Genomic DNA, 22,961 nt, shown 5'->3' on the forward strand with positions numbered 1-22,961 from the left:
GTTTCAGTGTGAAGTTTGATACAAAATGCATCAACTCATCTTATTCAGCATGCCAATGAGAATTAGTATTATTGGTATATAAATTGATAACTATTGAAGTTGTTGCCCTTGTTCAACAGTATATTCCTAATTTATGAATGTTTCCCCATATTAAGAAATTGTTTATTTTGAAAGCGAGAGAGATCTGGTTTGTGACCCTTTTAAAAACATTTATATATGGCTTGTTCTATCATATTTCTATAAATTAATCACTGAAAGAGACCCCCCCCATCAGCCAATCACTGGGCATTTTATAAACTGGCGTCAACCATAGCACCAGGGTCAACCTTGCATTTTCTTTTTTATTCCTTTCAGGGATGTGTTTACCAAATTATCTAGAAAGTGATATAAAAGTAATTGTTTCAACTAAAACCTGGGTTAAGATAATCCCTGTCCAGGAAACATCCTCATAGAGTTAAAAGCTCAGAATCTGTTATTCTTGAATGAATTGAAGTTACTAAAAACAGTTGTTTATTTTACATCTTACAGAATAAGATGAACATAGACTTCATCACTGTACACAATTGTGGAAAAAGAGTGGTGGCTCGTAAAAGGCAAAGGCACTGTCAAAAAAATAATCAATGAAAAACTTATAACCTTTATCCAATATAAACAATGAATAAAAAAGATAGGTAGCAAAGTGTTTTTTATTTAAAACCAATAAAAATATAGTACTGAGAAGACTAGGACAATACCATAATGCTGATTGATTGGTCGACTGCGGTATTGTATTCCTTACCAAAAGTTGCAAACACTACATTTATGCTTGAGAGGCTTAACCCAACACTTTTATGATCGAATATAGAAAAAATAATAGAATATGAATGATCTTAAAACACCTTTTAGTTTTTTAGTCAAAAACTTTCCATTCCTCTGGTCTCTTCCCTCTTTTCTTTCTCTTTTGCTAAACTGAATAACCTCCAATTCCTTGTACTTTCTGTGTGCCTTCAAGTTTTGCAAATCACCAGGAGAGTGGCGAGAATTCCTGCAATTAGGACCCCGATGATGTGCCATGTGGGGGCGCCGGATTTAGAGAGAATTCCCTCCTAGGATGAAGAATAGTATGTTTGCGATTAAGAGAGTGATGGCAATTAGGAACTGACAATTTTATTATTTTAACAGTATATCTGTTTTCAAAATACGTTTTAAATTAAAATATAAACCGTATCTGCCTAAAGTGATCCTTTTTTGCTGACATAATCATGTGTCCATTTCAGTAAGATAATAAGGCAATCCCTGATAAAAAAACGCTCAAAATTAATAACACAGGGTCATCTGTAATGCGAGTCATCATGACTGTTGCAGTTTAATATTACACGTATATTAGATAAAAATATATTTCGATAATACAGTTCTCTGTGACAATGCCACATTGATTCTAAATCACTCTGCACTCTTTAGAGGTTTAAGGAACTGATTATGTGAGGAAGTGACCTACCCATCCACCCTGTTCCCTGATCCAGTTAATCACATGTTCCTGAATGAACGACATGGTCCAGTTGATGATGGTTCTGATGATTTCAGGATTCTTTGTTGAATTAGCCTGTGAGCAAATGAGTCAGAATGTTAAATACATCAAATCAATACAATGCACCGCAACAATATAATACTGAGCAGCTCAGTACTGTCTTCACCTTTGTGACAAGCCGACATGCAAAGTAGAAAAGTGCCACCACCCTGCCCCAGTTGAACTTTCCATCTGAGAAAATCTCGCGAGCAACTTTTGTAAAGACTTCCTGAGTGGGTTGAAGACCAGAGTCGTTCAACATCCTAACACAAAACGACAATGACAATGCATGATGCTCTTTGAGTTGAAACACAATGCCATCCAATTGGCATTTGTGAGCACAGCAATGTTTATACCGAACAACTCATCTCAGCACTAACTTACATCTGCAGCCCTACATTTCCATCCAACTCATCGTAAATTTTCTGCAAACACTGTAGAAGACGTTTATGATGAGGGTCACTCAACTCCAGGGCACCCAGCTGTCTTCGGGTTACTTCAGCAATAAAAGAGTCTCCACTGCGACAAACCTGCACATAGATGAAGCTAGGAGAGAGGATTGAGATGTCCAAAGTAATGAAGCAAACACACAAGTGAAAGCCATAACGCTAAGAAAAATAAACCTACTTTTTGAGAAGTGTAGTTCCCAGGTCTAGTACCGGATCAATGCCTTCAGATATTAGAAATAGAAAAATTAAATTACTCATCGACTTAAGGAGAGGTGTGAAATTTGGCTTAATTGAACATTATTACACAGAGTGTGAACATGTTTGTAGTAAATGTACATAAAAGCCAAAAGTTAGAGAAAAAAAGTCACATCATATTTTACAGCACACCTCTGATTTCAAATAGCAGATGTGGTTGACTCGTCAGTGTTTGTATAAGCACATGTTTGGTTTCAGTTCTCGCTGAGATTAGTAAATGCATTTACTGTCAATCAATAAGAAAACATAATTGAACATCAAAATTAAACATGTTGAAAAATAGATACAGGAGTGATGAAAAATAGATACATGATCTTTTGTATGGACAAGATACAGGTACACAAATCGTAGGCTGTGTCACAAAACCTTGTGTGCTGCCTATCTAAAAAGAGTATTGGGGCATCGCCCCAAAATCATGTTGGTGTGTTTAACCATTGTGTACTGAAATGACATTAAGACAGCTTAATGTCGGGTTTAAGTTTATATTTAAGTTAGGTTTTAAGTTATCCATAATGTTTAAAGTGTTTACAATATAATTCCTCTTAACATTACAATAAAAAGGTTTATTATTAACAACTGTAACGGAGAAAAACTAAAATCTAATCATCTTATTCAAGTTTTTTAAAAGTCAATAATTTGAAATATGAACAGATATCCCTGGACTACACAAACATCTGCATACATGTCACAAGACATAAAAAGCTTAAATATTTTTTATGGACATAGAAGAGATCGACACTCACCTGTAAAACCTTCAGCTGACATTGCTGCCATATTAGCATGAATGTATCCTAAGAACACTAAAGAATATCAATAGTGACAGCGTTACTTACGTTAATGTCAAGCTTCCGTTTTCCTGCACCCACAGCCCGAGGGATAACGAAAGCTATACAGCTGTCTCGTTTCGAAAGGCTGCGTCCTTGTGTCCTCCCTAGACGGCGCAACATTCAACGCGGCGGTTGATTAACAAGCTATATTGCGCTGTCAACATGAATATTTCTCTCAAACACACGCATCGATTCACGTCAGAAGACCTTCGTTAAACCCACAGAGACGTTGTTTGATCGATGGATGTACTTTTTGGACCTTCAAGTCAACTACCATCCACTGCCATTCTACCGCTTGGAAGTAAAATCATACCTGGGACTGCATTGTTCTTCCAAAAGAAAATCATATTCGTTTAGGATGCATTGACGGTGAGTAAAACATGGGACATTTTAGAATTTTGGATGAAATATCGCTATAAGGAAGCAGTATCAAGTCGTATTATTTATAAAGTCTATAGTTTTAAACGACTCGTATCCTGCAGATGGCGCCACTGTACAGATGCTAATCACGCCGTTAAATATATGTGACATCTGCGCTGAACGTGGCGGCGCCGAGGCAGGCTTTAGTCAACGTAAGTTGGATGTTTTGCATACATTGAATATGTTGTCATGAAATGATCATTTAAGGGAATTAATGCGTTTTTAACGTCGATGATGAGCTGCTGATGTTAATCACGATTTGTGGACACAGGCTAATCAGTGGACGGGCTTGTTCAACGTTGGAGTTTGACGATGAGGTTTGGCTTTTATTTGTCTCATCTACGTTTCAAAGCAGTCTGTATATTATAAATGAGTTGCTAAGTTTACATAGAGTATGTATTTGTAGGCACTGACATCCAATATTTTTATTTTTGTATTGCTCTTCATGCCCCCCCATTAGGATATGCTTGAATCTGATTGGTCATATGCGTCCACATCTGCCTCCGCTTCGGAATTCTAAAAGATGCTTACGCATCATGGGGCCCTGGGGAAAGTACATCAGCATCTCTCCGAGCGACAACACATGGCCCTGTGAAAACCTTAGACCAAATCTCTGCAACCCTCCTCCACTATCCAAACAAATCACCCTCCCCATCATCTCTTGGTGTCCCGCAGAGTACCGTCCAGCTCCGGATGATGTTGAATGACTGGGATGTGGATCTGGATGAACTGGATGAAAGCGTTCCTCAAATTGTTTCACAGCACAGGAGAATTCAGCGTCAAAATTGCCACTGGACAGCGTTCCACCCTTTGAACTAATGAGACCGTAAGCAGCACCGGCGATGTCCTCTCACAGCTTTAGTTCCTCTGTGTCAGCAATGCCACGACCTTTGATCAACCCCTCATCCAGTGCGCAAGGGCCCATATGTCTACGCCTACCATGTTGATTCCAAGGCTCATGCGGGTCCAGCATGATAAGGAGAACAAGGAGCAGAGGGAAAAGGCAAAACTTTTAACCATGGCACTTTGTGGCCAAATTGCTGCCGTTTCTGTACGGAGGTGGGTGTGGAAGCGAAATCGGAGCCAGGAGTGGTGGGATCGTGATGTAAATAACTTATTTCCAAATAAATAACACAATATGAGGATGTCAAGGGATACTTTTAATTATATCTGCAAGCGCCTCTCCAAAGGACACTCACAGCAAGACACTCCCACTCACACAAATGCGGATCAAATCTAGATCTTCATTGTCCATCCACTAACTTAAGTCCCTGCTCTCCTCCATGTTGTTACGATTAAATATGTGACACGGTAGGTTGCACTGGCCCAGAATTTTGACGCGGGTCGATGTAGAATGACGTAAAAGTTGCATGAATTCCGAGATGACCGTTCAGACTTAGGTCGCATTGCGAAACATCAGACCTGTATCTGATTTAGGACCACATATGGAAGTGGCTCAGATCAGATTTAAAAAGATCGGATTCCAAGTGGTTTGTCCTGTTCACACTGACATGCAGTAAACAGATCTGGATCATATGAGAAAAAAACAGATCTGGTGGCAGTGCGAATGTGAGGCTGCAGTCTTTGATACCTTCAGAAGGAGGGATTGAGAAACACTTACCTCTTCCCAAAAAAACAATGGTAGACTTGCATTTGCAGATGTAGTATTCGTGGTATATGCTTAAATGTGTAAGCAGAGTTTAAGCCCTTCTGGTGTCCTAATCCCCCCTTTTTTTAGACATTATGTCTCTCTAGGGATGTAAAACCTGATTGAACATATACTTGTTTAATTAGTGACACATTTTCAAGTTAAGTATGGCAACAGTACAACATTTTTATGAATGAATCCCTTATTAGCCAATCCATGTGGGCATAGTAAGCCTGATGACATCCTCCATAGCAAGAAGGTCAAAATCTGCGATGGGCAGCAAAAATTAACTAAAAACAAGACTTAAAACAAAACACTTCCAACAAGAAGGCAAAACAGGAGTACAAAGTAACTTAAAATGAACTAACCAAACAACACGGCATGCAGGACAGGACTGGGGAACTCGGTCGTAGACTATTCCAAAAGGACACTGTAACGAGCAAGGTGGGATGAGATCCGTGAGGAAACGACTCGAGGCCGGTGACGCGAGTGATAATGAGTGTCAGCTGCGCGTTGCACCTGTCTCGCATCTCTCACGGAGGAGATCGGAGGCATATAAGGACTAGCGGCAGGAGTGTACGACGAGAGAGGACCAGGCCTGGACTTTGTTATGTTTAATTATGTTTGTGTACTTTCAATTTTTTGTTTGTTTATTTTATTAAAACATTGGTTTAATATTCGCCGGTTCCCGCCTCCTTCTTCCCATTACTTGAACTTGTTACAGTGGTGCCGAAACTCGGGAGGAAGAAGGGACATGCTGTCGGAGAAGCCTCGCTGCTGAGGCGGATCACGGTGCTGTGGAGGTCGGGCAGCGTGGAAGAGCAAAGACCGCGAGGGGCTGCCCGAGGCGATAGTTCTGGAGCGAGGATACAGCAGGTGGAATGGAGAGCTCGCTGCCGTGCTCCTAGGTTGAGGTGGGGTGGCTGCTGTCCGAGAGGTCATTCGCTGTGGGCCAGAGCCTACTGCCGTCTGCCATGAAGGGGAGTCGCAGGGAACGGGGGACTCGCTACCGACCGCCCTCAGCCGGAGGACCCATCGCCAGGGGGCGGATCAATCCTTTCACAGAGTGTCCACAACTACCGCATGGCATCGCGAGGAAAAGCCTCTCAGCTGGCCGAGGAGCATTACTCAGTTTTAAAGAGAGCTGTCATTTTCCTTCTTGAATTATTATACAAAGAGTGTAAGCATGTTTGCAAGGATAAAACAAAGGTTTGATCTTAAAGTCTAGATAAACACATCACAGTATATTTTGCAGCGCACGTAAGATTCTAAAAGAACAGGTGTGGTCAGACTCAGTTCATTTACATTTAGTCATTTAGCAGACGCCTTTTATCCAAAGGGACCTACAAAGAGTTAAGGGAGCCATAAGCGATATGTCATACAGGAGCAATAATACAGTAGGTGCCAATACAAAGTTACTGGTTTCAAAAGCTAGACCACTACCTGTTGAGAGAAAGATTTTTTCTTTGTCTGTCAAGTATTCACAGAAGAGATGGGTTTTAAGTAGTTTTTTGAATGTGGTGAGAGATTTGGTTGACCGGGCCGAGTGAGAAAGAATGTTCATAAGTGTTTGTATAATATAGCACATGTTTGTTTGCCTACTTGGTGAGATAAATTGATGCATGACAATAATCAATGAATAAGCTGTCATATAGAAAGAGAAATTAAAACATCAAAATTAAAACAAATATGTTGATTAAAAAATAGATACCTGATCTTTAGTATGTAAACGATATGTGTAATTGACAAATAAACTGTACATGTTTCCTATGGTGTGACAGCAAAAATTATGAAAATAAACGTTTAATAATAGATTATTTATATATTTAAATATATGTTTAATATTTGTATTTATAATATAAAATAGCATAGGAGCGATTTTATGTTGGGGTTTGATGCACTGAAATGACAAGAGCACCTAAGTAGGTTTTAAGTTATCCACAGTTTTGAAGTAATTTTCAAGTGTCTATAATATAATAACTCTCTACATTACAACACAAGGTCTGCTAAATTCTCTATTATTACAAACTGTATTGGAGAAAACTAAAAATCGACTTATTTTTCTCTGTACTCAAGTATTTAAAATGTCAGCACTTGAAGTCTGTATATAAACAGACATTTCTGGATATGTGTGAATTACTATACATACTAGGATGATGTACATGTGAAAAAACTGAACATAAAAGAAAGAGACACTCACCTGTATAGCCTTCAACTGAGAGTGCTGCCATTTTAGCATGAATATAACCTGTTAACACTTAAATATGTTCATTCCCTACTGGACAAACCAGCTTCACCAGTTTAAAATGGTCCCCCGGCTTTACCAGCTGTGTTATGCAACATGGTAGTTTTATCTTATATAATTTTGATCATATTCTGGATTATGCATATGGAACCGAGAAAAATAACTAATGAAATTGTTTTAATTACTAGAACTACATTTTCTGAGATTTTTCGACAAGTGTCTTTGTTACATGTCATAGAATATAGTGTTTGCATCTATTAATTTTAATTGTGGAAGAAAACTTTAATGTTTGTGGTAGTGTGACAATAACACGTGCTAGGATTCCTCTGCAAGAAAGAATTGAGAAAATTCGGTCTTATGATTTCTTAAAAGATCTGTATGTATAAATCACGTATTAATACCCCCCCCCCCCCCCCCCCACTGATGCACTAAGAGTACTTTCTCTAAATGAGTGCTTTCACGTTAATGCATACAAAACGCATTTTACATATATACAATTCATCTTAAGGAGGCAGTACAGTGTTTAATATAGTTAATATCGTTCAATTGCTCAAAATGCGGTTCAAACGTAACAATCAAGTAATTACACAAGTCTGTGAAGTTCTGAACAACTGATTTGTTGAGACAAGAGTATCCAGTAGATGGCGCTACGGTACCGATGTTAAACACGCCCTTAAACACACGTCACATGCACGTCACATATTACGCCATCTGCGTTTGAACGTGGCGGCGCTGAGATGTAAAAATACTTTTAGTGCAGTATTTTTGGTTGTTTGTTTGTTTTCACATATCCGTTTGTAATAAAAATAAAACGTTAACAACGATTAATGTTTTACAACTGCATCCATGATTAACAGAACAGACATGACAGCCGCGGTAAGATTACACATTAGCATGAAACATGCTTGTGAAAAACATATCAGTCAGTAAGATGTTTTGGATATATTGAACATGTTTTTATAGAATAGTGATCAATAAGGCGAATTAATGTGGTTTTAATGTCGATGTGCTGTAATGTTACTCTCTGTTTATTGACACAGGCTTGTAATCAGTGGACTGGCTTGTTCAGCGTCGGAGAACAGTTTGATGACGAGGTTTGTCTTGTATAACTTTCAAAGCAGTCTGCATATTATGTATATTATCAATGTTTTGTTAAGTTTACAGATAACACGTTTGTTACGGTTTTGGAAGTAAGAAACTTTTATAAAAAGCAACCATTTATAGGCCACAGTGTGTTTGCTCTCTGGGAATCAAACCCATGACTTACAGAGCTGACGTTACAAGACATCCGTTTAGCTAAAATGAAGGCGATGACATTCAGCATTTATTTTCCTTAGTGAACTCATTTTTGCATTGCTCTTCATGCTTCCCCCCCACTGTTAGGATTTGCTTGAAGCTGATTGGTCATGTGTGTCAGAGTCCACATCTGCTTCTGCATTCATAAAAGATGCTAACCCATCATCCGACCCTGGGGGAGGTACATCAGCATCTCTCTGTGCCCCAACACGTGGACCTGTGAAAACTTCGAGCGACCTCTCCATCCCTGGCCATCGCTCTGTATCATCCTCCGTGTCCTCTCTCCGAGCACCAGCATCATCTCTGCAGCCCTCCTCCTCTTTCCAAACAAACCCCCCTCCCCCATCATCTCTCAGTGTCCCGCAGAGAGACCTTCCAGCTCCGGATGATTTTGATGACTGGGATGTGGATCTGGATGAACTGGATGAATGCGTTCCTCAAATTGTTTCTCAGCCACAGAAGAATTCAGCGTCAGACTTGCCGTTGGATAGCATTTCACCCGCTAAACGAATGAGACCGTCAGCATCTAGTGGAGCAGCGCCGGCGGTGTCCTCTCGCAGCTTTAGTTCCCCAGTGTCAGAAATGCCACGACCCTTAATCAACCCCTCGTCCAGTGCGCAAGGGCCCACTTATATGTCTTACCCTACTACCCCAATGCAGAATCCAAGGCTCATGCGGGGTCCAGCGACAACAGTCTCGCAGTTTCCCAGACCTGTTACTCCTAAACCCTCAGTTGTGTCGCCTCAAGGGTGGGGTGGTCCTTCAGCACCGAGGACCCCCCTGCAGCCCAGGGGTTCTCTCTTCCACTCAGTGTCCAATCCTGATCCCTCTCCCACATTAACACCTCGACAGCTCAATACGCCCGTCCTGACCAATCACCTGGTCCAGCTGGTGTCTGCAGCCAATAAGACGCCTCAGAGACCACAGAGCAGAGTGACACGAGCCCAAATGCGTCGCTTCCCTGGGCCTGCAGGTGCTTTACCACAACAGGTAGGTTTAGCACTACTTAAAGGGATAGTTCACCCAAAAATAACAACTGTTATGTTTTCAACCATTTGTCTTTCAAAGCCTATGTGACTTGTTTCTTTGTGAAACACAAAAGAAGATATTTTATTTCAGTGGGTTCTGTTGATACAATGGAAGTCAATAGGGGCCAGTTTTGTTGGGTTACCAACATTCGTCAAAATATCTTATTTTGGGTTCTACAGAAAAAGTCATACACGTTTAAAATGATGTGAAGGTGAGTTAAAAATGAAAGAATTGCGATATTTTTGGTGGTCTATCCCTTTGAAAATACATTGTGTTGTGTACTGTTAAAATTCTGCAGTTCTGAATTATTTATCCTTGAATTAAGAGATTGTTATGCTTTTTCACAATGTGAACAAAGGAGCGATGTTTTATCGTTTGTTTTTATTACGGTGTTGTAGGTTAGTGAACAGAGCCTCGATGACATTGTTGTGTCAGTTCCTCATACCCCTGCACACGGAGCCGTTGCTCGTCTACGAAGTGAGGTAAATGCATACAATACGTCATCTTTTACATTCTGCACTTAACAACAGTAAACGGCCTTTACTAATGGTTTATAGTTGTGCATTCCCATGTGGTGTTATTCCCAATCCAAGATTTTGTCCATTTTATGCTCGCACACACAGAGACAGTGATACTCATAATGGTGTTTTGTCCGTTTCATCTCAACAGGTCTCAAGCTCTCAAGGGAGTGAAGAAGATGAATTCAGCAGGGGTCCTTGGGCAGTTATGAAGACTGAAATGGGATTGGACGAGAGGAACCCCTCTTGCTTCCTGCACTCCTACAGTGTTGTCATGGTACTCCGCAAGGTAAGCCGCTTTCGATTTTGGAGCACGCTGTGTATTTAAATGGGCTTGTCTGAGCTAGTGTCATCAATATTAGCCCGTAGATATATATTTTTTAATCTGGATCTGAAAATAAATATTTGGATATTATTTATGGCGTCCAGGACTAATGAAGACGCTCGAATCTCTCAATGATTAACACAAACTTAATCAGCATTGTCATCCGTTACCTTAAAGTCATTATAAATGTCATTTTAATGTGTTTTGCCCAGTGTGTCATAACTATTCTCTGCTAATGGCAAACGTGTGTTAAATATTCATTAGGCTGACAAATGCTGATTAGCTTTTCATTTGATTCATTACCAGTGGCCTTGAGGCTGTGACTGTAACTTATGTTTTTTCTCTCGTTCTCTTGTTTTTCTCTGGTTCTTTCGTGTGACTTGTTCTCTTTCTCTCACACTTCTCCCTGCAGGCTGCGCTCAAGCAGCTGGCTAAGAATAAAGTCCCTAACATGGCTGTTGTGTTGAAGAGCATCACACATACGCATGCAGATGCCAAAGCTGTTTTTAGAGACCCCACAGGTACTGTACACTTGTGTTTGCACCGTCTCTCTTTTTATTTGTGCTGTTTTTGTAAACTGTATTAAAGCTGTATTGCAGGTGCACATAAATGTTGCTTTGATGCTGATTCGTTTTTACATTAGAAATGCTAAAAGATTACAGATTCTTGTCCAGTTGTTATGACCACATCTCTCTAACACATATAAACTCTTTCTGTTCTGAATCTGAAATCAGCCGGTTATTGACTGAGCACAAGTCTTTTATTAGTTTCATCAAAGTTCTTTTTTCCCTCTCTAAAGGTGAGATGCAGGGCACTGTTCACCGGCGCTTAGTGGAAGAGAGACAAGGCGAGCTCAAGACAGGAGCTGTGTTATTACTCAAACAAGTAACTCTTTTAGACATTAATATTTCAGTACTGTTTACAATGGGGTGGGTGGTATGACCAAGTTTTTTTTTGAGAAATTAGCAATTTGATTTCGTTTGTAACAATCAAATACCCTCTTACATAAAAATAGACTGTTTCATCGGACGCACACGCCTGGGCCCAAGTTAACTGCCGGTCTGTGATTGGTTATTTGTCTGGCTAGTGGCTTGTAACATAACAATGTATATATAATATTTAATTTATATATATATTAAACTTATTGTATATTAATTGAATTACAACTACTCAACAGCTTTTGATTCTTCTCTCAATACCAGAAGAAGTTTAGGCCACATTAAATTTGATTATGTTGTTGCCACTGAAACCATGTCTACTGTATATTGTAATGAAGCTATAATTGTATACTGTATAATAGTTAGTTAAGCCTACAAGTCAACCTGATAACCATAGTTTTATTAAGTACAAGTTAAAGTTCTATTAAAAATGTCAACAGATTAAGCAACAAAGAACTTTGTTTCTGTTTTATTCATTTATATATGTATCTTCTAGGTTACTTCATATGTATACAGTATATTAAAAAGATAGAATATATACAGTGTATATAAAGAATAAATAAATAAATAATTTCATGCACTAACGTGCAGTCAGGTTAAATGTGAAAGTTGGATTTCTAGAGATCGGATTATAAATGTGACAGGTGCTTTAAAATGGTGATCATAAAGTCTACTCACCTACTTCACCTCACTTCCTATTAGAGATTCACTTGTAGTGCTTCTGTGGTGGTTTCTTGTTTGTATTCTGAGCGAGCGGTATGTCAAACTATATAACTCAAGTAGCGAGTGATTTATTGATTTAAACGCAACTGATCTTTTTGGTTCGCACACATTTTCTGTATGGATGTATAGATTTGTGTAAAAATGTGGCACCCTATTAAGGTTGGCTTCCCCAGTATAGTGTAATTACAGTTTTGGGAGCTGGATCATGACCTTCTGTGCATAACCCTGTTTCCCTTTTTTTCCCTTGTTCTCTTGTCTGCTTTCATAGGTGGGCGTGTTTTCACCATCACATCGAAATCACTACTTGAATGTTACGCCCAATAACCTTCTCAGGATTTATCCACCTGATGGAGTCCTACACAACTCTCAGATATCCCAACCTTCACTGGTGAGTTATGTTTTTCAGTGTATTTAAAGATGACATCCTTGGAATAAGGTCTTTCTCCAGTTATAATTATTGTTTTTCTATTAACCTAACATGTTGGTCTCCAGTGTATAGGTCGAAGCTTTGAGCAGATTCTCGACTTCCAAATTGCTGCGCAGTTAAACTATTGATAATTTTGTATTTTTTGTGTTCGTTTTGCTCCTGCTGTGGTGTGCACACAGGAGCTTGCGTCTTGTTGCGAACCCGCCAAGCCTGCGGGGGGCCCGGTCTCTCAGATGGAGCTCCACTTTGATTATGATGATGATGATGATGATGAGGGTGAGAAAGCTGTTGAGTTAAAGAGGGCTGATGCTGGTGTAGACCATACACAGAAAGCACAGAAAGGGTCTGGCCGAACAGAGGACACACCATGGGACACAGGTTTGTGATCGAGTGTGTTGAAGTATTGTAATTTTAGTTAAATTTCTAGGAATTCAATTGGATGTTTAATGGAAGATATTTTTATATAATTTGAGATGATGATTTCTTAATTTTAATATCAGTGATGCACTTTTCTTGTAATTTGAAATTCAAACATTTCATATTATTTTAATTACAAATTAACACAAAATTAAAACAATTAGAAAAAATCTTATGGCTGTATCAATCTTAGGGATAGTGGGTTTTCTTTTTCATTGGGTGGTATGATATTGATCAGTACAGCAATGTCTTTGAGATTTTCTGAACTGAGTTTGTGGTTTAAGTATTAATCTGTTTGCATATTTTTCTCTTCTAAAGATGATCTAGACGAGCTGCTCGGGCAGTTACCCGTGGAGTCATATGGTGGAGAACTTTAAACACACCATCACTTTAAAAACAATGTTAGCAGTAGACCATGTATGCTATTAATACATACTCTAACCACACACTATTGAACACAACACATGAAAACAGCAACACCCGCTAATCAACACTTTTGTTCAGGTTTTGTTTAAACGTTTGTAAATATGTACATAAATCACTTCTCTAATGCATAAATTGAAGCAATAAATACCCAATGAGACCCGTAAAGTGTTCTCTTCCTGAGTGGTTGTGTGTCTTGCTGACAAATGCGACATGCTCCTGTAGCTGGTTTTGTACAAGTGTGGGGAACATGTCTGCACAGATCAATGTTCATTTCATGCTGAAACAACTAATCAAAACAGCAAGTTTTCTTATGAATTTCTATCAGCCATTAAGAATGAAGCCAGCTGGATTCACCCTTAAAGGACTCGAATTGCATTATTTGTCATTTTTGATATGCGAGCAGAGTGGCTGCCATAATGGGGTTTGTTCACGCTGTTTAAAAGCTTTCCAATGGGTTACTGGAAGACTTCCTGAGTGGTTAGCATTACTTTATATCTTCACAATTTTACATTTGTAATCATCTCTATTCATTTTAAGACTTATTGAATTGCTCTGTGCTAATGCTTTCTTGGCCTTGCTGTCACAACAGTGTGTTGCTAATTGTACTATTGATTTCGTAGGTGAGGTTTATTCATCGCAAGGCATTAAAAAGCTGTGGAAGCGTGATTATTTATTCAGTCTTCCCTGACATATTGTGTTTGATAATGAATTGGTTAAATATTCAATCTATCCTCTCTCATCCTTTAGGTTACAGGAAGGTAAGATCAATTATATATATATCAATAGAAAGATTATTTCTTTAGCTTTCAGGTGATGTAAAAATCTAAGTTTCAAAAAATTGACCCTTAAGACTGATTTTGTCGTCCTGGGTCACATATTCTCGTCTTGTATTGCACCATTATCAGTGACTATAAATACAGCATTTCAGCTTTTCATTCAAACGCTTTAAATTAGCGGCATCTCGTGTGTATGTTCAAACCTTAATAAAGCTGTTCTTGAGATATTTTTACAATACGACACAGCCTAAAGTACACTACTGTGTCACAACAGCGCTCAGAACTAAGACAGTCTTTTAAATGTTATCTGTCAGCATGTCACAGATGTCTCTTGTTACTTGGAGAACTAATGTGAGTTTCATCCAGGACCCAGAGGATGGGTAATCTATGTTTAAACTTTGCTCATTATTGGAGTTAACAGGGCACAGGGGTCTCGTCTCTGTTACTTCATTAAGTCATCAACAGTCTGGAGAACCTACAGCTGTCAGCAGTATCAGTGAGTGTCACAGAGATGCTGGTGAGTGAGTGGCTTTTAATGGCATGTTTGCTTGTCTGAGGAGACAAAGGGATGCACCCCACACAAAGGAGGCCTTACAATGAAAATATTTAAGAACAACTGCCCTAGAATCACAGTAGTGGAACTCAACCTTTCTAACAGAAAACCTTTTGAATTATGTTATAAAAATCACACCATGAAAAACATGATGTTATTTTAGCATAATTTAATGCTCATACCATCCCGTTAAATAATGTTCAGTCCACCCTTTCAGGTCTGTTGATGTCTCCGCGCTGTGGTTAAGAGAAACAGATACAGCATCTGCAGTGAACGCGTTCTGCAGCTTCCGAATCTGTCGCTAGGGGGCGACGTAAACTAATAATCCGAGTCCCATTGAAACACGTTTAGCGAGTCATTACTGAGTCTAATGTGCTTCTGCTGTCTTTAGCTTCAGTCCTTAAAGGCATTACTTCACAAATTCCATTCTGCCTTTTTCTTTAGGACTAGGCGAATTGCCTCAATTAATTAATCGACACTTGAAAGGTAGCCAGATTTAATCAGCGTAAGGTCTCCTTGTCAGTTTTAAAAGGTAGTCATTGTTATATATTGAGTCACTTCAATGATCAATTGCCCAAGTCTTTAGCATTGATTGTACTGCCTTCAACACCTGACCCTCTATCCTGCCATTTTAAACGCACCAAATCTCCAAAAATCTGTCAGTTAGAAATACTAGAATTTAGGATTTGTACTAGTATAGAATTTATAGCCGTCATAGGAGAGATTTGAGTCCTTATTCTGCAGGGCCTGTTGTAATGCTGCATGCTTCAGATATGACCATTTCTCTCAAAGAAAATACTGGATATGGCAGACTAATTGGATGCATTTCTAAGTTTTTGTTAGCTTTGTCCTATAGCTAATTGAAGAAAATAGCTGTATGTGTGTAGATGTTATTCATTTTACCATTTGTAATATTTTTATGGGTATGGTTGATATACCAAATTTCCATCCCTTAAAGTGATAATGAGAAAGTTAGTAACCGAACAACGCCGGTTACCAAGTGGGTGCCGGTTACCAACATTCTTCAAAATATCTTTTTTTGGTTCTTCGAACGAAAGAAAGTTATACAGGTTTGAAATGCCAAGAGGGTGAATAAATGTTGACATTTTCATTTTTGGGGGAACTATCTCATTTCATGGCCGAAACACTGTACCCCTATGTTTTATTGATTTTCTGGCAACCACAATAATTTTTTCACACATTATGAAAACACTGTTCCTGACCAATGGGTTAATGGCAGTAAGTATTTTCCTTCAAGTAAGCCATATGTGTGTCTCTTCTCTTGTCAATCATCACATGCTGTCATAGCCTCAGTATTAACCTCCAGCTGCCTATTGATCTGTGCGCCTATTCCACCTTGAATCAAAGCTGTGTGTGGCTCACTCTGTGTAAATGTATTTGCAGGGTTCATAAATTACCTCTGCTCGTTCTCTTGCTCGGTTCCTCACGTCTGCGTACGCGGGGCCGAAACGGATGAGAAAATCAGGGGACTGGAATGGGGAAATGAAAGAGTGTAGAAAAAAGACTGATGAGGGGAGAATAGGTGATAAGGGCAATGAAATACACCGAGAAAGCGGGTCTAAAAATATTTGCTCCACCTAAAAAAGTTGTTTATGGTCTGGCGTAACACAGGAACTTTGTTTTTTCATATGTGAGTTGTGTGGAGCTATGAGAGGTGAACAGAGCTCACGGAAGCGTCTCTTTCTTGAGGCTCTGCTCTCCTAATGCGCTCTGGCGGCTCCGGCCAGATGAGGCGTGAAAAATGTGTCGAAGAGCAGAGGACGTCAGTTCAGAAGTCTCCCTGCATGACTGTCAGACGAGAATGCCCAAAGTACCATTATCATCTCGCGTATGATGACGGAGGAATTACGTTTTTATAAACATTACGTTTTTCACCAGCCGGTCTTCGAATGTTTTATTATCCTCTTGTGGCAAATCCTCGTATGCCTCCAAATTTTTCTCTCGCTGTCATCTTATTTTTCATCTCACAGCTTCACTTGCTCTCTTCCTCTCCATCTCTTGTCCTCTTTATTCCTGTCTGCTTGCATTACGGCATACACTTGTAGCTTCTCTCTCTCTCTCTCTCTCTCTCTCTCTCTCTCTCTCTCTCTCTCTCTCTCTCTCTCTCTCTCTCTCTCTCCCTCTCTCTGACTTTCTCTGTCCCCCACCCCATCCGTTTGTGACTTGAATGTTGTGCAGACGCAAGCATTACACAGAAGCACGTTTCTCCTCACACACGCGCACGCGCGCGGTTTATAATATTACAGGTTGCCATGTGATGATCGCTGCCCGCCGGGCACGAAATACAGTATCTGTCATCTGAACAAAACTGTCGACATCCCCTCCCTCTTTTCTCCGCTCTGCCTCCCCCTCCTCTCCTTTTTGTGAGTGTTCCCTTCTTTTTCCATTCGTTACTCACAATCTGCTTCTTGTATCATCCATCACCCTCTGAGCCGAGAGGAGAGGAGTATGAGCGCACGCGGCGAGAGAGGACAGAGAGCGCGAGAGAGGGAACACGGCGCAGACTGGGATTCAGTCAGCATCTCCTGAGTCTCTCCCTCTAGACGTATTTCACATCTGTACCGGTTCAGCTGTTGTTCGCTGTCGGCGTGGAGAGGAGCAGAAAACAAGCGCGTGATGTTGGTCGGGGCGGACTAGAGCGGAAAGCGCCGGGACTGGGAGAAACTCGCGCTCGCGCACTCCGCGGACCCGGGATCAAAGACAGACATCATCTTCTACGACCCGCCTCCCAGTCTCTCTCTGTCTCTCTCACCCACACACAGTGCAGGCACTCATGCACGACGGGATGTTGTGTCGTTAGACTGCACGTGAGGTGCTTAGAATTGCCATTGGATGTCCGTCGACCGTGTGTGTGTTTGCACGTGCATGTCTTATTTATTTATTTAAAAGGGGATGAGATAGTTTGAAATGTGTTAGATTTTATTTTAAGTCATCTTTATTTTTCCTCAAACATCACACAAACAAATAGGAAAGTTAGAGAGACCTTTGAAGAGAGCGAGAGAGACAGATGGTGTGATGGAGAGGGGCTGTTGGATGGGAAAAAAAGAGGCTGGTGATGGAGAGAGAGGAGGATCCTGGCATTTGGAGGGCTGAACCGAAGGAGGAGGAGGAGGGAGACCCTTGGGCAGCATCTTCCACTCCATCTCCACCCTCTTACACTGCTTAACTGGAGCGAGATCTCTTCAGCTTCACACAGTTATCTGCTGTGTGTGTGCTCTCTGGTCTACTCTGATATTTATGTATAGGAACAGCTCTGACCTGTAGCGTTCAATGGACCCTCTGTTTCTGATTGGTCAGGAGACAGTTTGGCTATGGTTTCAGGGGGTGTGTTTACCTTGGTTTGTATGTCTTGAAATAACCACACCGTTCCTCCTTCCCTGTCTCCATCCATCCATTTCTCATTCTTTCTGCAAGACCATGTTACAGCGGTCAGTGGGGTTCACATTACATAATCCGCTCTCATCTGGTGTCGACGTTCAGTTTACATTTTTCACAGCGCCTTACAGTGCCACAGTGTCTCTCCATGTTTGTGTCAAACCTGCTGCTTGATGAAACGTTGTATTTCGAGATATATTATTGATGTGGCTGTGAAACTCTAATGAGGTGAAAAACGGACAGAATAAGATGCCAGAAGGTGCCTTGGACTGACAAACGCTGTGTGCTGATCTCCCCGCAGGTGTGTGCGTGTCAGCGATGGACCTGAAGGAGAGCTGTGGAAGCGAAGCCAGTCGTGAGACCGAGAGCAGGAGCATGGGAGGCCCGTCGTCTTGGCAGTCGTTCACCCACAGCAGCACGCTGCACGGTTTACGCTTCATCTTCCCCTACTCTTCCTCCTCCCATCGCTCTGCTTCACGCCGGCTTCTTTGGGGCGCCGCCCTGCTGGCCAGTCTGGTGCTGCTGGTCCTGGAGAGCACGGAGCGGCTGGCCTACTTCCTGTCCTACCCTCAAGTCACCAGCGTGGACGCTGTGGTTTCTGGGAGCCTGGTCTTTCCTGCCGTCACCGTCTGTAATCTCAACGCCTACCGTTTTACACGGCTCACGCAGAATGACCTCTACCACGCCGGGGAGCTGTTGGCCTTGCTGGACGTGCACCTGCAGATTCCCGATCCGCAACTGGCCGAGCCTCACGTGCTGGCCTTCCTCACAGAGAAATCCAACTTCACTAACTACCGGCCCAAGGCCTTCAGCATGCTGGAGTTCACAGAGCGAGTGGGTCACGACCTTAAGGAGATGATGCTTTACTGCCGTTTCCAGGGCCAGGAGTGCAGCCACCGGGACTTCAAAACCGTGAGTATCTGCAAGATGCTTCGTTTCACCTAAGGCTTGATATTCTGGAAGGTGTGCATTTCACCTCTCTGGACCAAAGAGTAGTGGGCTCAGACCTGTGAGCCTTAAAGTCTGTGTATTTGTAATCTTTGTTGTAGGTTTGTAAAGACGTTAAGGTATTGATTGTTGCTTATGGTGAAGTTCTGGATGTTAAGCTGTGGAGTGAGCAGTTTTACTGCTTTTGTAAGCTTCTCTCCATCTGTATATGACAGAAAGAGTTGCAGAGAAAGTTAGTCTGGACCAGACAGCTCTTTGCACTCTAACTGCAACATCATGCCTATACCGATGCTAGCCCATTATAATCCGAAATTCTGTCCGCACTGGATGCGGCGTGACATATGCCTTGTTCTTAATAGGTTGTACTGTCTTTTGTCAAGTCGCATAGCCCCACTCGCATCCGGTGTAGATAAGGTCTTAGTGTACTCTTCAGTAGTTTTGCGTAGCTGAACATACTGAAGGTCTGGGAACTTTGGTCTGGTATTTTGGCTGCTTTCATTGGTCGCAAGAGGCCAGAGGACTGACAGGTAAAGCAAGCCATCACATTTCTTTTGTGCTGCGTCACGTTCAGAGGCGTGGAGAAGTGTCCCCACAGCTACAGAAAGGTGTACTTTCACAAACGTGTCAAGAGTTAACAGCACGAAACAAATATTTAACAGTTTATTCTGTTCATCTCGCATACATTTAAGAATTTAGTGTTTAGTCGATCGTGTTGCATTTTTGTAGCAACCGATGTAAGCGCGTCAGTGGATCGGATGGCTTTGTGTTGTTAAAGAACGCGACACGTACGTCTTCTGGAAATTCTTATAATCAACCCAATCAGATGATGACTTTGAATGTCCTGAAGTGTTTCCTAGAATGTGTGCCGTATGCATCAGATGTTCAGCCAACAGTCCAAACTTCTGTAATGTGATGCACTCATGATGAGTTGGTTATCTGTAATAATATGTTTATTTCCTACAGTACTTGTAAGGATTCAAAACAGACTTTATCTCAGCTGATGTTTTGTGATGTCCCATAAAGACATGCTTCTGTTTTATTACTTAATATAACAAATGATATTATCCACATAACAGTTTGAGTGTCAGGATGTATTATTTTTGCTATATTTTACTCAAGAGTTTGTGTAAAACCTGATGATATGTGTTATCTCAGGCTCAACATAACTTGAGAACATTCCAAGCAGCATGTGTGTGATTCAAGGGAAGCAAGGACGTGTGACTTTATGCACACTTGAGTTAACACTGTAAATGTTACAAATGTGCATTTTATATATAGTGATGTAGAAGAAGTCTTTGGGCTTTTATTGGATTGTGACATTTCCATATGACCAGTCCTTCCTTCTGCTATATGCATTTACCTATATCCCCAAAACCTGCACAGAGTACTGCATCAAACTGTGTTTTCCCAACGAATTCCAGCCGACTATAATTTGTGACCGCCTTCGCGTTTGTTTTGCAGGTTGGGAGACAGAGCCATTTGGTTGTACACATCAAAAAAGGAACACTCCATCATTGTGGGGTATTGTGTGACTGGTTAAAGTGGTGTTTAGTGTCTTACTGGAGATGTTAATGCTGGCCGCAGATGTGTGTTTTTCTCACCACTGACTGCCTGAGATGATGAGGGTTGATAGCTGGTGTGATACTCAGTTGGAGTTCTGCTATTCTCCTCAGGGGTTGAGGTCTGTTTATTCGCCCTCAGTTGGTACACGTGTGCTCTCACTGGTACTAACTGCGCACACACGCACGTTTAAAACAAACTTGCACACATACAGGGATACACCCGCCTTATGTAACAGTTTGGTTTTTGTTTAATGCTGCTTTTCCTTGTCATTGGTCATGTATCGAGTGAGTCATTGTTTTCAGAAGGGAGGCATTATAATGATTTTGCTTGCTCTTGGATCTCTTTGTTAAGTAGAGCTGTTAAGTTAGCTACTCTTCACATTTGCGACAAACAGAATATAATTACACTATAGCAGTTTATGGAAGTATTACTTTAAATGACTCTCAGGGTATATAAATAGTATTTTGCGATATGTAGCTGTATCTGGCACAAAACTAATGAGGATCTCAATTAAGGTGACAGATTTCATTTTAACAGATAATTCCATTAAATTACAATTTATATAACACAGTTTTTCTCGAATGTCAGAAACATAATGAATCACAGTATTTTACTTCAAACTGTACAATGTTCACAAGCAAAATTTGTACAGGGATTTGAATCAAGAATGGTGTTTTGAGTAGTTCATTTTGAGAAATAAACTGTCAGAACTTAATTTGCTTAATTTATAGACTATTTATGAGAGACAGAGGGGAGGTTCATTTGACGGATAACTCATGTTATAATGAGTTACTGTACTGTTACACAGGTGAAAAATGTAGGCCTTATTAGGAGGGGGGGCATTTATACGAAAACGTTTTCAACTGAAAACTAAAACGTTTTGATACGTTGTGGCTGTTTTTAAAACAAACTGTTAAAAAACAGGTCTCCAACTGTGAGTTTTTGGAAACAACGGCAGTGATGTGGCTGTGTAAACTGAAAACCTGTAAAAATCCTGATGTCATGCTCATTTTACGTGTTCAGTCTTTAGACATGTGTGAGTATCCCCCAAACAATAATGGCGGCTTCCAGTACTGTGTTTACCGTACTCAACATATTTATTAACTTTTATTCATATTTCTTAACATCGCTATCTACTGGCCTGGCATGCATAATACAGTGTTTTCAGGCGTTTATGTGAATCCGTGTCAACACAGTTGCTGCATCCCAGTTCGTATACCTAAATAGTATTCGCAAATATAATTAGTATGTCCCAAATTGTAGAATGTTAAAAAGAGTATTCCAAATATTCCCGGATGGTCTACTACTTCCCGTAGAAATTGGAAGTGCAGAATGATGCACACTCTAACGGCTAGTATTACACACAACTTTAATAAAATTAAATAACTGATGCATCACTAAATTAATAAATATAACTATAGAGTTAACAGTACATATGCAACAATGAGTGAATAAATACTTAAATGGAATTAAGAGCTGTTTTTTGATGTGTGTGACAGTTAATGGCCAGAATGTTGTATAGGCAACAACGGCCACTTCTGTTTCCTGTTAGTATGTCCCAATGTGTGCATATTGTTTTGCCACACAATAAAATGTATATACTTTTCCATAATAAAAACGGTACATACATTTAGTGCATAGTTTAAGTATGTGAATTGGGACGCAGCAAGATTGTTTTGACAATGTTGGAATGCTTACATGAAACTTAAATAAAAACTAAGAAAAACACATTTCTGTTTTCCGTTGGGCAAACGTGGCCTAAGTAAAGTTGCTACCACACTCTGGCTCTATAAAACCTTAAAGGATTCTTTCATACGCTTCATATACGTGACCCCTTAAAAGTTTGGTATCAAAAAAATAATGAAGAGACACACACAAATACAAAGGAATTCTGGATAATAAAATATATTATTATGTTTTTGTAGACCCTTTCATTATATCATCCCATCTCCATCACCTCTTCTCTTTGATCTTTGTTTCTCTCTAGTGCAGGGTTCTTTATATTAGACTATGGCCTGCTCAGTTCAATGTTTATGGCCATACTGTGCTCCCTGATACTCGTTTCATCTTTTCATGTAATTTCTAGTTTTATTACAACAATGTAAATCTGGGTGTGTTAATAGAGGCCTGCATAAGACAAAGATTTATTTTGCTCTGTTTTGCTTGATAAAGTATAGGTAGGTTATAAATGATGAGGAGTTTGGTAAAGAAACCATAAAATGACTACACCTGTTTC

At 40.3% G+C, this 22,961-nt stretch overlaps 3 protein-coding genes and 1 long non-coding RNA gene across 5 annotated transcripts in view; 3 read left to right on the plus strand and 1 right to left on the minus strand.

Annotated features, from left to right (window-relative positions):
- Positions 1-668: 668 nt before the first annotated feature.
- On the minus strand, positions 669-7,455 carry LOC130426334 (apoptosis regulator BAX-like). Of its 2 annotated transcripts, none has more exons than XM_056753048.1 (6): positions 7,346-7,455; positions 2,174-2,216; positions 1,931-2,092; positions 1,674-1,809; positions 1,478-1,582; positions 669-1,085 (listed from the first exon to the last, which is right to left on the minus strand). In XM_056753048.1, exons 1-6 carry the CDS (start codon positions 7,374-7,376, stop codon positions 987-989), a joined length of 576 nt encoding a protein of 191 aa, XP_056609026.1. In that variant the 5' UTR covers positions 7,377-7,455; the 3' UTR covers positions 669-986. The 2 variants fall into 2 exon arrangements, with proteins under 2 accessions (XP_056609026.1, XP_056609025.1); XM_056753047.1 differs by lacking the exon at positions 7,346-7,455 and adding an exon at positions 2,994-3,074.
- Positions 3,091-6,771, plus strand: LOC130426336 (uncharacterized). Its single transcript, XR_008907172.1, has 4 exons — positions 3,091-3,446; positions 3,560-3,649; positions 3,769-3,814; positions 3,958-6,771. It is a non-coding gene; the product is annotated as an uncharacterized LOC130426336 (long non-coding RNA).
- A 646-nt stretch (positions 7,456-8,101) lies between the features above and the next one.
- Positions 8,102-13,748, plus strand: hrob (homologous recombination factor with OB-fold). The gene is made up of 10 exons (XM_056753046.1): positions 8,102-8,266; positions 8,431-8,484; positions 8,774-9,676; positions 10,114-10,197; positions 10,385-10,522; positions 10,971-11,079; positions 11,358-11,443; positions 12,488-12,607; positions 12,826-13,024; positions 13,382-13,748. The coding sequence occupies exons 1-10, from the start codon at positions 8,237-8,239 to the stop codon at positions 13,438-13,440; spliced, it is 1,782 nt and encodes a 593-aa protein (XP_056609024.1). The 5' UTR covers positions 8,102-8,236; the 3' UTR covers positions 13,441-13,748.
- Positions 13,749-17,212: 3,464 nt separating this feature from the next.
- Positions 17,213-22,961, plus strand: part of asic2 (acid-sensing (proton-gated) ion channel 2) — a 243,554-nt gene continuing 237,805 nt past the window's right edge. The window contains exons 1-2 of the mRNA XM_056752708.1: positions 17,213-17,651; positions 18,516-19,126. Of these exons, the coding sequence (XP_056608686.1) occupies positions 18,533-19,126 (594 nt within the window). The 5' untranslated portion in view covers positions 17,213-17,651; positions 18,516-18,532. The remainder of the gene's footprint in view (positions 17,652-18,515; positions 19,127-22,961) is intronic.

Source organism: Triplophysa dalaica, chromosome 7 (assembly GCF_015846415.1).
Source record: "Triplophysa dalaica isolate WHDGS20190420 chromosome 7, ASM1584641v1, whole genome shotgun sequence".
In the NCBI taxonomy this organism is placed as follows: domain Eukaryota; kingdom Metazoa; phylum Chordata; class Actinopteri; order Cypriniformes; family Nemacheilidae; genus Triplophysa; species Triplophysa dalaica.